The sequence below is a fragment of the Epinephelus fuscoguttatus genome, linkage group LG3, assembly GCF_011397635.1.
Source record: "Epinephelus fuscoguttatus linkage group LG3, E.fuscoguttatus.final_Chr_v1".
NCBI lineage: Eukaryota > Metazoa > Chordata > Actinopteri > Perciformes > Serranidae > Epinephelus > Epinephelus fuscoguttatus.
The window spans coordinates 39,280,006-39,293,771 of NC_064754.1; the positions used below are offsets into that span (position 1 = coordinate 39,280,006).

The window sequence follows — 13,766 nt, forward strand, 5'->3', positions numbered from 1 at the left end:
TATACTGTATTAATGCCCCTGAGGGGAAATTATGTCATATCATTTTTATATTATGCTGATGTATTATATTGCTTTCTTGTATGTCATACAGAACCACACATATTAATATAATGTGTAGTTATATTGTTCATATTATAAATATATGACCCATTGTGCTTAATCAAAGGATGTCATCACTCACTTGATGTCCCACTGAGGCAGCATGCCCAAGTTGTGCAATTTAAGGGATAACAACAACTAGTCCTATAGAACAGATTTTATCATGTGGTTGAGCCATGACTGTTGTGAAAGTGCAGCTGTCAACTAGAGAAAGACCTGGTGACAGCATGGAAAGACAGCTGGCAGGGGGGAGCACACCACAGCAGGGCTTTCACAGGCTAGCTACATGTGACAGCGGGATCCAGCAATAAAGGTGCTTGGGTCCCACCCACCTTTGGCTATGGAAACTTTTAATAAGAAGATACCCCTTGAGTCAGTGAGAGAGGAGGCAGAAGATAACTCATCAGCAGACAATCCTGTAACGGACACAGGAATGTAACAGACAACAAGTCTGATGATCAGTACATCTGAGGCTTCATCAGCTACAGCAGGACACTAGGTCAGAGTTGCATAGGTGGCTGGGTTAAAGTTTAATTCCAGCACAGGCCTGGAGATACATCGGGGCAAGAAAGGGTGCCTGAAGAAAGGATCAACATGGACCTCGCATCGACAGCTACTTTCTAAGAAGTAGGCCAAGTCAGTTGACTGAAGTTCAGCAGCAGGACAAAAACCAAAGTCCGAGCGGGGAGAGATCATGCCACAAGAGAGCAACCTGAACCCAGCCCACCACGACCTGCAGCAAATGCGGGGGCAAAAGTCAAGTGGCCAAAATCCTGCAAAAAGATGCGTGGAAGGAGGTCAATGCTGACCTCTACAATATCTTGAAAATGCTCAGGAGAAGATAGGGGAGCTAATCTGCAAATACAGAGTGGAACATTTAGAGCAGTAGAAAAGAGGAAGACTGTATCCAACAGACAAGAGCAAGCCTCTACAAAGATCCCTTTAAATTTGTCTGTTGATGTCTTGCATCATGGCCACAAAGAGAACACTCTCCCACCTCACATGCCACCAATCTAATCACCAGAACTAGACATCAGCCCGCCTAAGTAGAGAAAGCGATGCACAGAGCAAAGGCCTCATCACCACCAAAGCCCAACAGAGTCCCACACAGGCTCCACAAAAATGCAGCAGACGTCATGTGTTTCCTCTGTACACTCATAAAGGTGGTATGGCACAAGCATTAGACACCAACATCATGGCAGAGAGCAGAGGGCATCCTCATGCCACAGGAAAAGGACTCCTCAGAAACTGGCCAGTTTCACAAGATCAGCTTCCTAAAAGTGGAGGAAAAATCTTCTTGTCTCACAGACTGTCAGGAAACCTGGAAAGAAACCATCTGATCGACACTTAAATCCAAAAAGCAGGGATCCCAGGCTTCTCCGGCTGTCTGGAGCATGCTAGTACCATCTGGCATCAGATTCAGGTGGCCAGAAAGGAGGGATCAGACTTTCATGTGGTTTTCCTGGACCTTGCCAATGCCTGTGGCTTAGTCCCTCAAAACCGTCACTGCACTGCATTCAACTTCTTCAGGGTCCCAGTGGCCATTCACAAGCCTCATCAAGGACTACTTCCAGGACGTGCAAGTATGTGTAACAACAGCAGACTACACCGCAGTGTGGCAACATCTGGAAGTGGAAATCATGACCAGTTGTACCATCTTCTCCCTAGCTCCTACCATGGGCGTGGTGGTGATCATCAGGATCATCTCGGTGGGTGGTTGAAGGACTGCCTGACCTGGCCTGAGGAGCATACATGGATCAAGGCCAATGTCTGGACAGTTGGGTGGAACACCCAACTAGAAGGTGGCGGCAGACTTAGGCCAGAGGCTCTGCTTCCCAGCTGAGATCGCGTCAAACTAACCTCAGACCAGACCTTGTGCTATGGTCAGCCTTAATCCATTGTGTTGATATCATCGAGATTACAGTGCCCTCAGAGGAAACACAGATGAACGAGGGCACTCTCTTGCTAACCCAAAGATGCATTCACTCATTTGACCACCCTCCTTAGTGTAGGCAGCATGCCCAGTGTGTGCAGTTTAAGGGATACCAACGTCTAGAACAGATCTAATCTATATAAAGTATAAAGTAGCACGTCTTCCAAATCTTATCACATGTACAATGTGTCATTGTATTATTTGACTCAATCAATGGACATTTTAATATGTCACAGGAGGGGAAGGTGAAAATAATCAAATCAGTTATGGCTGTATTTAGCTGTTTCAGCTTTAAGGTCTCTGATATTGTTAATGCTGACTCACAGACACACTTTCATGACTTACTGACACTTAGATACAACAAAGCCATCATTAAAAGTAACAGCTGTGTTTTTCCTACTGCAAGAAGTCAAAACGTCCTTGAGTGTAGAAAAACCCACTAATACATAAAAGAAAACATCCTTGTTTTGAATCTGCATGTTTAAATTTGGGGATATGGTATTTTGCTAACATTAAAATACAGTTAAATTATTACATTTCATTTTGCCCAGTTTTTTCAAAGTCAGTGTGGTCTTCCTGATGGACTAGAGCCAAAACAAATAAAGTGTTATATTGTGTTAGGATAAACTGTCAACCCAAAAGTTGATTTTTGAAGCATTAGGAAGTTATTGGCATTTCATCAACAGAGTAATTAGTTACGACTTGTATTAGAAAGTGGTTCTCTCTCTCTCTCTCTCTCTCTCTCTATATATATATATATATATTAAATTTAATTGTTGTGTTGTGGTGGTTTATGAGGTGGGTGTACTACTGGGTAAACAGATAGGTTACCAGGGATGAAGTGGGTATACTGTCCTATATCTTTCAATGGCTTTTTGGCTGAAGGGTGTGGATATACTGTAAACAGCCAGAAGAAGAGGTGGGTATACCCCATATACCTACATATACCCTCCACTGCACCACTGATTATAGCTTTTGTCTGTAAATATTCATAATTAGATTACATAAATACATTATGAACTCAAAGAGGAAGTAACAAGAGTCGAGTTTACATTTACTTGCAATTTAAACTGTAAAAAAACATAATTAAAATGATTTAAAAAAATAAAAAATTAAAATGTTTTTCTCAGGTGCCGAGTAAAAAAACTAAAAATACTAGAACAAAACATACATACAAGTGTCGAGACAAATATCCTATATAAAATATATCAGGTGTATGTGTATTAAACAGTGTGTGGCTGGAGATGCAGGTGCTCTTTCCAACAGCACCGGATATGGTCCAGATCATCGGATCGCCTGCTGATTCGCAGATCTCACAGTGCATGGATAAGTCCACCACAGCACGGTCTGCCTCTCACTGCCTGTTAGCACGCTGACACACGGCTGAGCTGGAGAGGCGGTCTACAACGCGACTCCTTTACGAGACACGGAGCAGGGGCAGCAACAACAGCAGCAGCAGCCAGAGCAGCTGTCATGTGAATCAGCTGGACGACCAAGGAAGGGGATAAATAACAATACGACTCCATCTTTCTAAAACAAGGTAAAATACTATGTACTTTTACGGAAAAGACGTGTAGTAAACCGGCGAAAATGGTGCATGGTAGCTAGCTTTGGATCAGTTTGCCAGAAAGCGGTGAGCATTTCGTGACTCCTGTGCACAATTAGCCAAGCTATCAACAGCTAACTGTTAGCGCTGCCATCCAAATAAGTTGGCACGCGCTCATGCCAATGGGCATCTCAGGCTGTGTGCTTTGTCATTATACGTCTGTCTATTGCTAAACATGTCTAATATTGACTAATGGTGTATACACTATGTAACTAACACACTAAATCATTTGTATCACACAAAGTCACAGAGCGAAGTAGCTCCGGGCCTATGTGCAGCCACCTTGCGAGGGGCATTTAAACCCCACTGGCTTGTGTATTAAGAAGTGAGCTAATGTGGTAGCTAGGTTAGCTTAATAGTTAGCTATGCTTTCCTTTCTCGACTGCTATCCCCAAGTGCTTTCCAGTCAGCTCCCACGAGTGCATTGTTAATTTAAAGCCGGCGAGTACCCAGTGAGCCTACTGTCTGGATTTAAGGAAGCTAGTCAGCTGAGCTAGCAAGCTGCGCTCGTTGTTCAGCCATTACTTTGCATCAAAACAAAACGTAGGCTAGTTGGCTAGTTAGCTAGCTTGGCAGACAACAAAGCTCAGCCAAGCTACAGACGCTCATGCACTATTCAAAGCGAAACCACAAATCAGCCGAGATTTATTTGTCATATCGTCGTAACAGGGTTATTTAAATGACAATAGGTGGAATATGACAGGTTAAGGCTGTCCCTGTTATGAAGTGACTGATTTAATATTCAAACAATGAGTGAGGATGTAAACACATTGTGTCCAAACACTGTAGGTGATTTTTTTTTTTTCCCAGAACTTGTTTGAGCTTGCAATTGCCTGTTACATAATCGAGACGCACGCCATTATATTGTGGTTTGCAGTGAAGTACTGTTAAAAGGAAATGCAGGGTTGAAAATCACAACAGCATCACTCGGGGTGGTATAATCCTTTGTCTGAATGCACACTTAAGTCAGAGTTGGGATGGGTGGATGGGACAAAAATCCGAGAAGGGTTGTTGGCATCAGGAAGGATCAAAGGATCAAATCGACATTTGTTGAATCTCTACCTCCATCTAGTGGTGATCTACTCACCATCACACAAACAGCTGCCTCCTAGTCCAGTTACCCACCTGTAAATTACAACCTGTAAATTACAACTATGTATTATCTAAAAACATAAGGTGTAATAGCTGATTTGAAGTAGCTGGAAAATTGCGTGTGGAGTGTTCCCAAGTGTCAAATGGTTAACAGACCTAATGTTTTTAACTTGTCTTGTTATTAACTTGGTTTTTATTCTGCTAAAAATACATTCAACAATCAAAAATAATGGGCAACTACCAAAAACAAGTGATTTATATCAACAGAAATTAATTAAGCTATGAAGCAAAATCAAAAGAAGAGATAGATTATATTAAAAATAAAATGAGCATACTAGATGAAGTAATCAACATGAAGTTTAAAAAAGATCAGCAATTTAAACAAACAAAAAAAATCAATACATTTCAGATGATAATAATAATAATAGTAATAATAATAATAATGGTGATGATGTTTATGATATTACTATTTTTAAAATATTAAATATACTCAAAGACTTTTTACTGAAGTTAAAGTGATCACAAGAAAAACACTTAAAATATATAAGACACAATATTAATTACACGTGTTTCTTATATTTCCATCTGGACAGTTTCACTATCTGTATCTATAATGCTATCAACAACATCTATTCAGTGCTTTCTGAATAGTTGATATTTTTGATTATGATATTATGCCTTTAAAAAATAAAGTCAACTGATTCTTTTGTTTGCTTATTCTCTGGCTAGTTTTTAAATTTAAGCCAATATCTGTCAACATTACAATTTTAAAGCCAATTATAAAAATACAAGTTGATTTTTTTTGGATAATATTTGTATTTTTTTCACAGGTTATATCTGGTGAGGAGGCAGGATGGCGGGAGCAGAGGTGTACACCCCTGCAAACCCCACCTGCAAGATTATGACCTTCAGGCCCACCATGGAGGAGTTCAAGGACTTCAACCAGTACTTGGTTTATATGGAGTCTCAGGGAGCTCACCGTGCAGGCCTGGCTAAGGTGGGTAGTGTTGTCATGCTCAACTTGGACAAAGATTCAACCTCCCAAATAAATGCTTGTCTAGATGTGTGAGTGATAGATTTCATTGTGTCCACCAAGTTGGTGTGCAAGCAATGAAAAACATTCAGACATACAACATTTAGTTTCAATAGCAATCCTTTCATTTTCTGTTTGTCCCACAGGTGATTCCTCCGAAAGGCTGGAAGCCCCGTCGTACCTACGATGATATAGATGATCTGGTGATTGATGCTCCCATCCAGCAGATGGTGGCAGGCCAATCAGGGCTCTTCACGCAATATAACATCCAGAAGAAGCCTCTTAGTGTGCAGGAGTTCAGGCGGTTAGCTAACAGTGACCAGTGAGTATTGAGGAGTTATTCAATTGTTTCCAGTGCCTTATTGATTATACTAGGGATTATGGAAAGTGCTTACATTTACACAGATGTTACATTCTGGTGCTGCCAGAATAAGAATCTAACTTTTTTTTTTTAATCACAGGGTATGTGACTGGCGTATTACACAGTTAACAATATTAAACAAATATATTCTTAGAAAACAGAATAACCTTGAGAATGTGATTCGTTGCCTGGCAAAGTGGCTGATAGAAACAGAGAGATACTTGCCAACAGCATCAATAAACTGTATGTGTGTGCTTGATGTTGATTTGTCATCCTGTATCGTTAGTTTATGAGTTCCAAGTAGCCAACAAAACGAAAGCAAAGAGGTGTATCCGGGGAGGTGTACAGCAGGTGTTGCTGGCATAATTGCTCTAAATAAAATAAAAACAGGTAAAAGAGAAGGAAACAAACCAAAGTTGAGACCAGGGTTAATGTATCAGTTTCAAGAGTTACGGGAGATGAAGATGAAGTCGAATGAGTGATTTAAAACTGTAAGAGCATTATTTGCTAAGGGTAAAAAAATTTAGCTGCTATGTGTTATGTCATGTTACTATGTTTAAAATGGTCATTTCACAGTACTAACGTTAATGTCTTTCTCCTCCACAGGTACTGCACACCTCGCTACCTGAATTATGAAGATCTTGAGAGGAAATATTGGAAGAACCTCACTTTTGTGTCACCTATATATGGTGCTGATGTCTGCGGCAGCCTCTATGATGAGGTAGATGAATTTTTCTTCCTCTTCTGTTGCTTTCTGTCTCTTTGGTTTCCCTTATTTCCATACATGCGTGTCCATTTCCATCACCTGTTTTTCAGTCCCCATATGATCACAGGCTCAGTGTTCTTAATTAGGAGAAATAATTGTTGAAATCACTTGGTGTACTTCTCATAAACTTGTTTTACCTAAATATTGCAACTTGGCTTTAGGGTTTTTGCAATGAAAATAAAAACGTATGAGTCTTTATCACTTATTTTTTGCCCCCAACCCCAATGTGCATCATTTTAAGATAACAAATCCAATGTGGGGACACTAAGAATAAATGGACCGAAGGCGATGCAGACTACTTCTGCAGCACAAGCTTGAATCAAATAGGCTTCTGAAGCTCAAATCCAGTTTTCAACCCCTACAAATTGTCTTCATATTTCACCTTTGCACAATGCATCTTGTTAGGACATGGTCATAGTTTGTAATGGAGAGCAATAGGGGGATGTGACAGCTGGCAAACCTGGAACACATTGACTTAAATTATATGTTATGCAGCTGATACTGATTGGATTTAATGATGCCATCATCAACTGCAATACCAATCTACACGATCGGCACTGGAAATCACTAAACCTATCAAACTGTTGTTTCTAATCCTAGGACGTGGAGGAGTGGAACATTGGCCACCTGAACTCTATCTTGGATGTTATTGAGGAGGACAGTGGTGTATCCATCCAGGGGGTTAACACTCCATATCTATACTTTGGCATGTGGAAGACCACCTTTTCCTGGCACACTGAAGATATGGACCTGTACAGCATCAACTACCTCCACTTTGGAGAGCCCAAGTCCTGGTGAGTATGGGACAGAGATTTGGGGACAGACACATAACAAAGCAACAAATATGCAACTTAATGTATTCCAGTACAACAAAATGGATCGTGAAAAACTGTCACATAGCCTCTGTGTATCATCTTCACAAAAGTCTGTGTTATAATTGTTGGGCAGAACTAGTTGAACCGTAGTGCCTTACTTGTATGTTCACGTCCACTTACTTTTCTGGGGATACGGATGATGTGTGTTGCTGTTGATACATTTCATATCTATAGCCACTGAACAGAGGTGGGTAGTAGCTGAAAACTGCACACAAGTAAAAGTACTTTGTAAAAACAAGTACTCAAGTAGAGGTAAAATTAGTCCTCAAAATAAATGCTTGAACAAAAGTATTTACTGGAAAAAATCTCGAGTTGAAAAGAAAAGAAAAAAACAGCACACTGTTGACTTTTTCCTGAAGTCTTTTATTCGAAGTGGATATGACTGTAATTATTTAATCCACAGATGACCTAACTCAGGTCAATTTAAAGAAGTAAACATACACTTGTACTTATTGTTGATGAAATGCCAAGTCATCCTCTCCATTATTTGCTTGTTGTCACCTATATTTTATTGACGGCAAGTTGTGTACATATCATTGATGACTCATTCGGGCTAATTAGGAGATAATGTTGTGATATTTCATCATTACTTGCCTATTAGATACAGGTATCTTTACTTCTTCACTTTGTCCTGAAGAAGACCATCTTTGGTTGAAACATATTAGTTATGTCCACATGAAATGAAAGTAGTTTTTATTAATTTTGCATAATTAGGTCGCTTTTCTGTCTTTCTTAGTCAGGCTACATCAGTGAGCATGACTCACTGCTCACTGTAAATGCTCACTGCTTGCCCACTGTCAGGCTGACATTACAGCAGAAAGCAGGAGTAGCCTAGTAGTAGTTTTGAAGCATGACATACTGAGTTTATATATTAGGTATGCATGATAATATTGGCACATCATCGGTATCGGCCAACGTACTGATAATGGCCGCGTTTCCCAGTTAAGATTGATCTTAAGACTTAAGAGCACAGTTAAGAACGTCTTAGCTAAGAAGGGTCGCTAAGATAAGAGTGTTTCCCAGATGCCTTTTTAATGCCCTTCTTAGGATCACTCTTAAGATCGCTCTTTAAGAAGCTCTTAACAGGAGCTGTCCACTACTGAGGTGCTGAAACTAAATCAACGCACTAATTCCCTGCTGCTCGTGTGTATTGTGTTCTAATAATTCTGATGAAAAACTAAGATGATAAGTATTTGTTAATGACTTATTTTCATTAACGAAAACAAGACTACAACTAAATAAGAAGTAGTCTTGGTAAGAGAATCATGAGGCAATGTATTATATTTAAACAAAAATATGAAAGACGGAGGAAAGGACAAATTAACTTAAGTACCTGCATTGTATCCTACTTGCATTCATCAATGTTGTGTCTCTGCTAATGATCATCTCAACGTGACCAGTTCACGGAAGGACAAAATTGACAGATTTATGGACTATATTAATCTACACTGAGAATCAGACAAAACGGCAGGTATAAAATATGAAAACACACAGGCAGCACGCTGACAGTTGTAAAAGAGTTAATGTGACATGTATGTGCGGATGTGTGGAGACAGTAAGTTGATGAGGCGTTGTATCACAGCACGGGGCAGCCAGTACTTAATTTGGACAGCCCGGTCTGACAGCATGTCGAGTGGGCTGAAGTGCTGACGCACAAAGGCATTTACATATACACGGCGACGCTGTTGGTTAGCAGCGAGAATATGCTGTAAAGCAGCCATGGTATCTCACACATGTGTGATGTGGCAGTGCCTTCATATAGAGGATAGATATAGCGGGTGGAGCATCCCTTGATGAGGTTCCAGCTGATCTCAGTTACACCTGTCAGTTGCCTGATATCTGTGAAATGTCACAGGTTTGGAGGGTGGATGTGTTTCTGTTGTGCGCTGACGCATTTTTTTGGGTGCGGTAAACTATCTCATATGTGCATACAGATGTGTCACCAATTAATGCTAAACAGTATAAATCTGAAGTATAAAATAGATCAAAATATATACGGTGCACACTGTTTTAATATCTCCTTGCTTAGTGTAATATTAATGTGCCTGACGCGGCTGGATCTGTGAGCGTTTGGTCGCTAAGAAGACAAGTTTAAGAGCTCGATCTTACAACTCCTTCTTAGTGAAAGATCTTCTTAAGCTAAGTGCGAATCTGGGAAACGCGTTTTTCTTTCACGGGAGGCTTAAGAGCGTTCTTAAGAAGCTCTTAGCGCTAAGATCTTCTTAACTGGAACTGGGAAACACGGCCAATGTCGGTACGTCATCGGTATATGCCAAAATCAGCTTTAAAATGAACAGAATCAGCCAACATGCTTTTTCTTATTTTAAATATTACATTCATTGATACATTGATTACATTCATGTCTCCATCTGCTGGTGGACCATCATGATAAGAGTATGCATGCATAATATGATGTTAAGTACACTATAGACGACACTTCATGATCACTAAACTGGTGGGGAAAAAAGTGGATATATCGATATAATTTATCGACCAAATGAGTTGTTATATATTGGCATGTCAGATGTCGGCAGAAAATCCAATATCGTGCATCCCTAGTAAATATCATTAAACATATTAGCATAAGCACACCAAATTCACTAGGCTACTGCTCTCTGTCAGCATGATTCTGTGATGTACTGACTTCAGACCAGCGTTCACAACCAGAGCCTGCTGCGCTGTGTGCAGTACATTATCTGTAAATATCAGCTGCTAGCGCTACTATGCTCCTGCTTCAGTAGCTTACGCTGCTTTGAACTGAGTCATGTGGAGGTTTGGCTGCAGTAGGGTGACAGAGTGCCTGTAGATCTCAGACCAGCTGACCACCTGTCTTTTTAACAGGATGTAGATGAATGCATGAAATAGGCTACAAATAAATAAAATTAGTGAGATGAATGTATCCAAATGTAATGGATTAAAAGTAATGACTTTTCTCTAAAAACCTACTCAAGTAAGAGTAAAAAGTATGCTGACAAGTACAGTTTTCACCGCTGCCACTGAAACTCATGCAGGTTAACTACAATTAACTCAACTTATTGAGGGTCTGATCTCTGTGGCTTTTATTCTTCTTCCCCTCCTTTGTGACCAAAATGGAAGTAAGCCCTCCTGCTTTTTTGTGTTATTCTGACTATTTAACCTTTTAAAAGTTTCATCTTTTATGACAGAGCTGTCATTTGAAATGGCAGTAATCAAATTAAATCAAATAAAAAGATTGGTTGTGTAGTAAAGGCAGCACACAGGCAGCTGGAGTGATCCTGGAGTATTTAGCCAACCATTAGCCGCTTCAGTATGTCTATATATGTTGCATATTTATGTAAAAGCTTTTCATTTAAGGATCTCTTCACTAGTCTTCTAAGGTCTGTGTCGTATTTCCGATCTTGTCATGTGTTATGTGTGAGCCTAGAGCGTAGTATGTGTGGAAAAGATTTGGAGATGGAGATGCATATCCTTTCCATAATGCGTATCCATATTTGCATCAGTTCTGCAAAATCCATCATTGGCACTCTCTGTTTAGATCTATTTCATGATTAAAGTGGATTTAAATGGTGAGTTACATATAATGTCATATGTCTCATTCGATTAACCCAGCCATTCTGTTGCATATGGCCCTCGGGTTTTGTTCTCTTAGTGCTTGTTTGCACACTGATGAGGGGGTTACCTGCAATAAGTGACTTTACTTTGGAGAATCTATACACCAGTCAGAATAGAAAAGAAACAACATATGCAGCAGGGGAGATGTCCAGGGAGGGAGTGTGTATGGGGCTTTGTTATTCTCCAAGGGCATAAGCATATGGTTTATTTTCTTCAAAGCTATCATTTTTGTCTGTGCAGTGGAGCAAGGCAAAATTTAGTATCTAATCCAGTCAATCATATACAACACAGTTTTTTTGTCAGTTTACCTCAAACACTGATTAACACTGTAAAATTAGTGATTACTAGAAGAGGTGGGTTTTTCTATTCCTCCTACTCTGTCAGTTGCATTTTTTTTCAATCTTTTAATGTTTTTGCAGATAACAACTTGATGCTATGTTTACTAATGACACATGCAGCAAGGGGCCACAGGCTGGAGTCGAACCCGGGCCGCTGCAGCAACAGCCTTGTACACGGGGCGCCTGCTCTACCACTAAGCCACCAATGCCCCGTTAAGTTACTCTTTAAGCAAGACATGACAAGAGAAGTCAAGCTGTGCTTGAAATTAATTGCCCAAATGGCAGATTTTTAGGTATAGATATAACATTTACAGTTTAAAGTTGTAAACTTATCATGTTTGAATTTCATAGAAAACACAGTAATGACTGGAAAGTGCTCTGAGATACCATTACTAATTGTCTTTTAAAAAAACATAGTTAGTAACCTAATCCAAGTATCACAATGTTAAAGTAAGGGGACTTGATTACTTTCTGTTACTTTTGGAGTACCTTAGCATCAAATATGCAAGTAAAGACAAGTTTAAATAGAAGTAATCTCACTGATATTTCTCATCTCTTAATACAAATTTGTGTATTCTGTAAGACAACAGAACCATGTAACCTTAGAAAACCACGAAACCGAGATTTTTAGCATCAAAAATGTGTCCTCTGTGCAGTGTATTTTTGAATAACTTATTTTCAGTAAGCAAATTCAGGCAGCGGGCAGCAGGCACTCTCGCCTCACAGCAAGAGGGTTGCCGGTTCGATCCCGGGCGTGGGAGCCCTTCTGTGCAGAGTTTGCATGTTCTCCCCGTGTCAGCGTGGGTTCTCTCCGGGCACTCCGGCTTCCTCCCACAGTCCAAAGACATGCAGATTGGGGACTAGGTTAATTGGTAACTCTAAATTGTCCATAGGTGTGAATGTGAGCGTGAATGGTTGTCTGTCTCTATGTGTCAGCCCTGTGATAGTCTGGCGACCTGTCCAGGGTGTACCCTGCCTCTCGCCCGATGTCAGCTGGGATAGGCTCCAGCCCCCCCGCGACCCTCAAGAGGATGAAGCGGTTAGAAGATGAATGAATGAATGAAATTCAGGCAGCAGCCTATAACTCTACAATAAAAGTGCACAACACATGACCACATAGTGCAGTTTACAAATCAAAAATAAAATGTGCTCTTTTTACAAGGCAGACAAAAATGTTGTTTTACTTTAAAGGGAAATTTCGGTTTATTTCAACCTGTCTCCTATCGTCTTAAATTTGTTTCAAGTGACTAGTGACATAAAAATAATAGTTAGCATGTTAGCCGTTAGCCTAGATACAGCAGGGACGCATAGTAGCGTCAGACCTGTTAAAACTTAAGTGAACGGGCATACTTCAAGTGCAAAATTAGTCCACTAAACAAGCTTTTTTTTTCCCACAAAGACCGCCTCATATCGTTAGGATAAATGTCAGAGAACATATAGAAAATGACATGTAAACGTGTTGTCTTACCATACCGGTGTGGTGCCATGTTTGTTTACCATCTAGCTCTGCTTTCCAAAGCGCGGCCAAAATATCGCGAGAGCAAGCAGCGATCTCATACTGTGCCTGAAATCTTGCGAGAACAAGCAGCAACAGCTGGAAGGCAGAACCGGACAGTAGCCTGAAAGGTTCATTCATTTATTTTATGAAAGATTTATAGAATAATGGCTGACTTTTTGCCAGACTTCAACTTTATGGAGGAGGAATTTGATTTTTCAGAGTTTGATGGCCGCCCTTATTTATTTGAGCCAGAATACACTGACGAAGAGCTTCGTGAAATTGAAGAACAGAGGAGGAGAGACAGAGACGTAACAGGTAGAGGACGAGAGAGGAGGAATGGCTGCTGCAAGGCTGCGTAGCTCTGGAGATTGGTGGTGTACCTGTGAATGCTGTGCCCCAGGGCCCACAGAAGAGGAATGCCTCTGTTGCAAGGAATGGGACCGGTTGCAGCCTTATTTTCAAGGTCTGGATGTGACCAAGGATGACACACCTCCACCTGGAGTAGTATCCAGCTGGGCTTTATCTAGAGCTCGCGAGATATATTTCGGCCGCGCTTTGGAAAGCAGAGCTAGAT

At 40.5% G+C, this 13,766-nt stretch overlaps 1 protein-coding gene across 7 annotated transcripts in view; it reads left to right on the forward strand.

Annotated features, from left to right (window-relative positions):
- Positions 1-3,330: 3,330 nt before the first annotated feature.
- kdm4c (lysine (K)-specific demethylase 4C) overlaps positions 3,331-13,766 on the forward strand; it is a 42,704-nt gene continuing 32,268 nt past the window's right edge. For 5 of the 7 annotated variants that reach the window (XM_049571049.1, XM_049571047.1, XM_049571050.1 and 2 more), the window contains exons 1-5: positions 3,331-3,572; positions 5,561-5,727; positions 5,910-6,085; positions 6,731-6,845; positions 7,491-7,684. In XM_049571049.1, the coding sequence (XP_049427006.1) occupies positions 5,584-5,727; positions 5,910-6,085; positions 6,731-6,845; positions 7,491-7,684 (629 nt within the window). In that variant the 5' untranslated portion in view covers positions 3,331-3,572; positions 5,561-5,583. The remainder of the gene's footprint in view (positions 3,573-5,560; positions 5,728-5,909; positions 6,086-6,730; positions 6,846-7,490; positions 7,685-13,766) is intronic. The other 2 variants (XM_049571044.1, XM_049571046.1) reach the window with 1 other exon arrangement.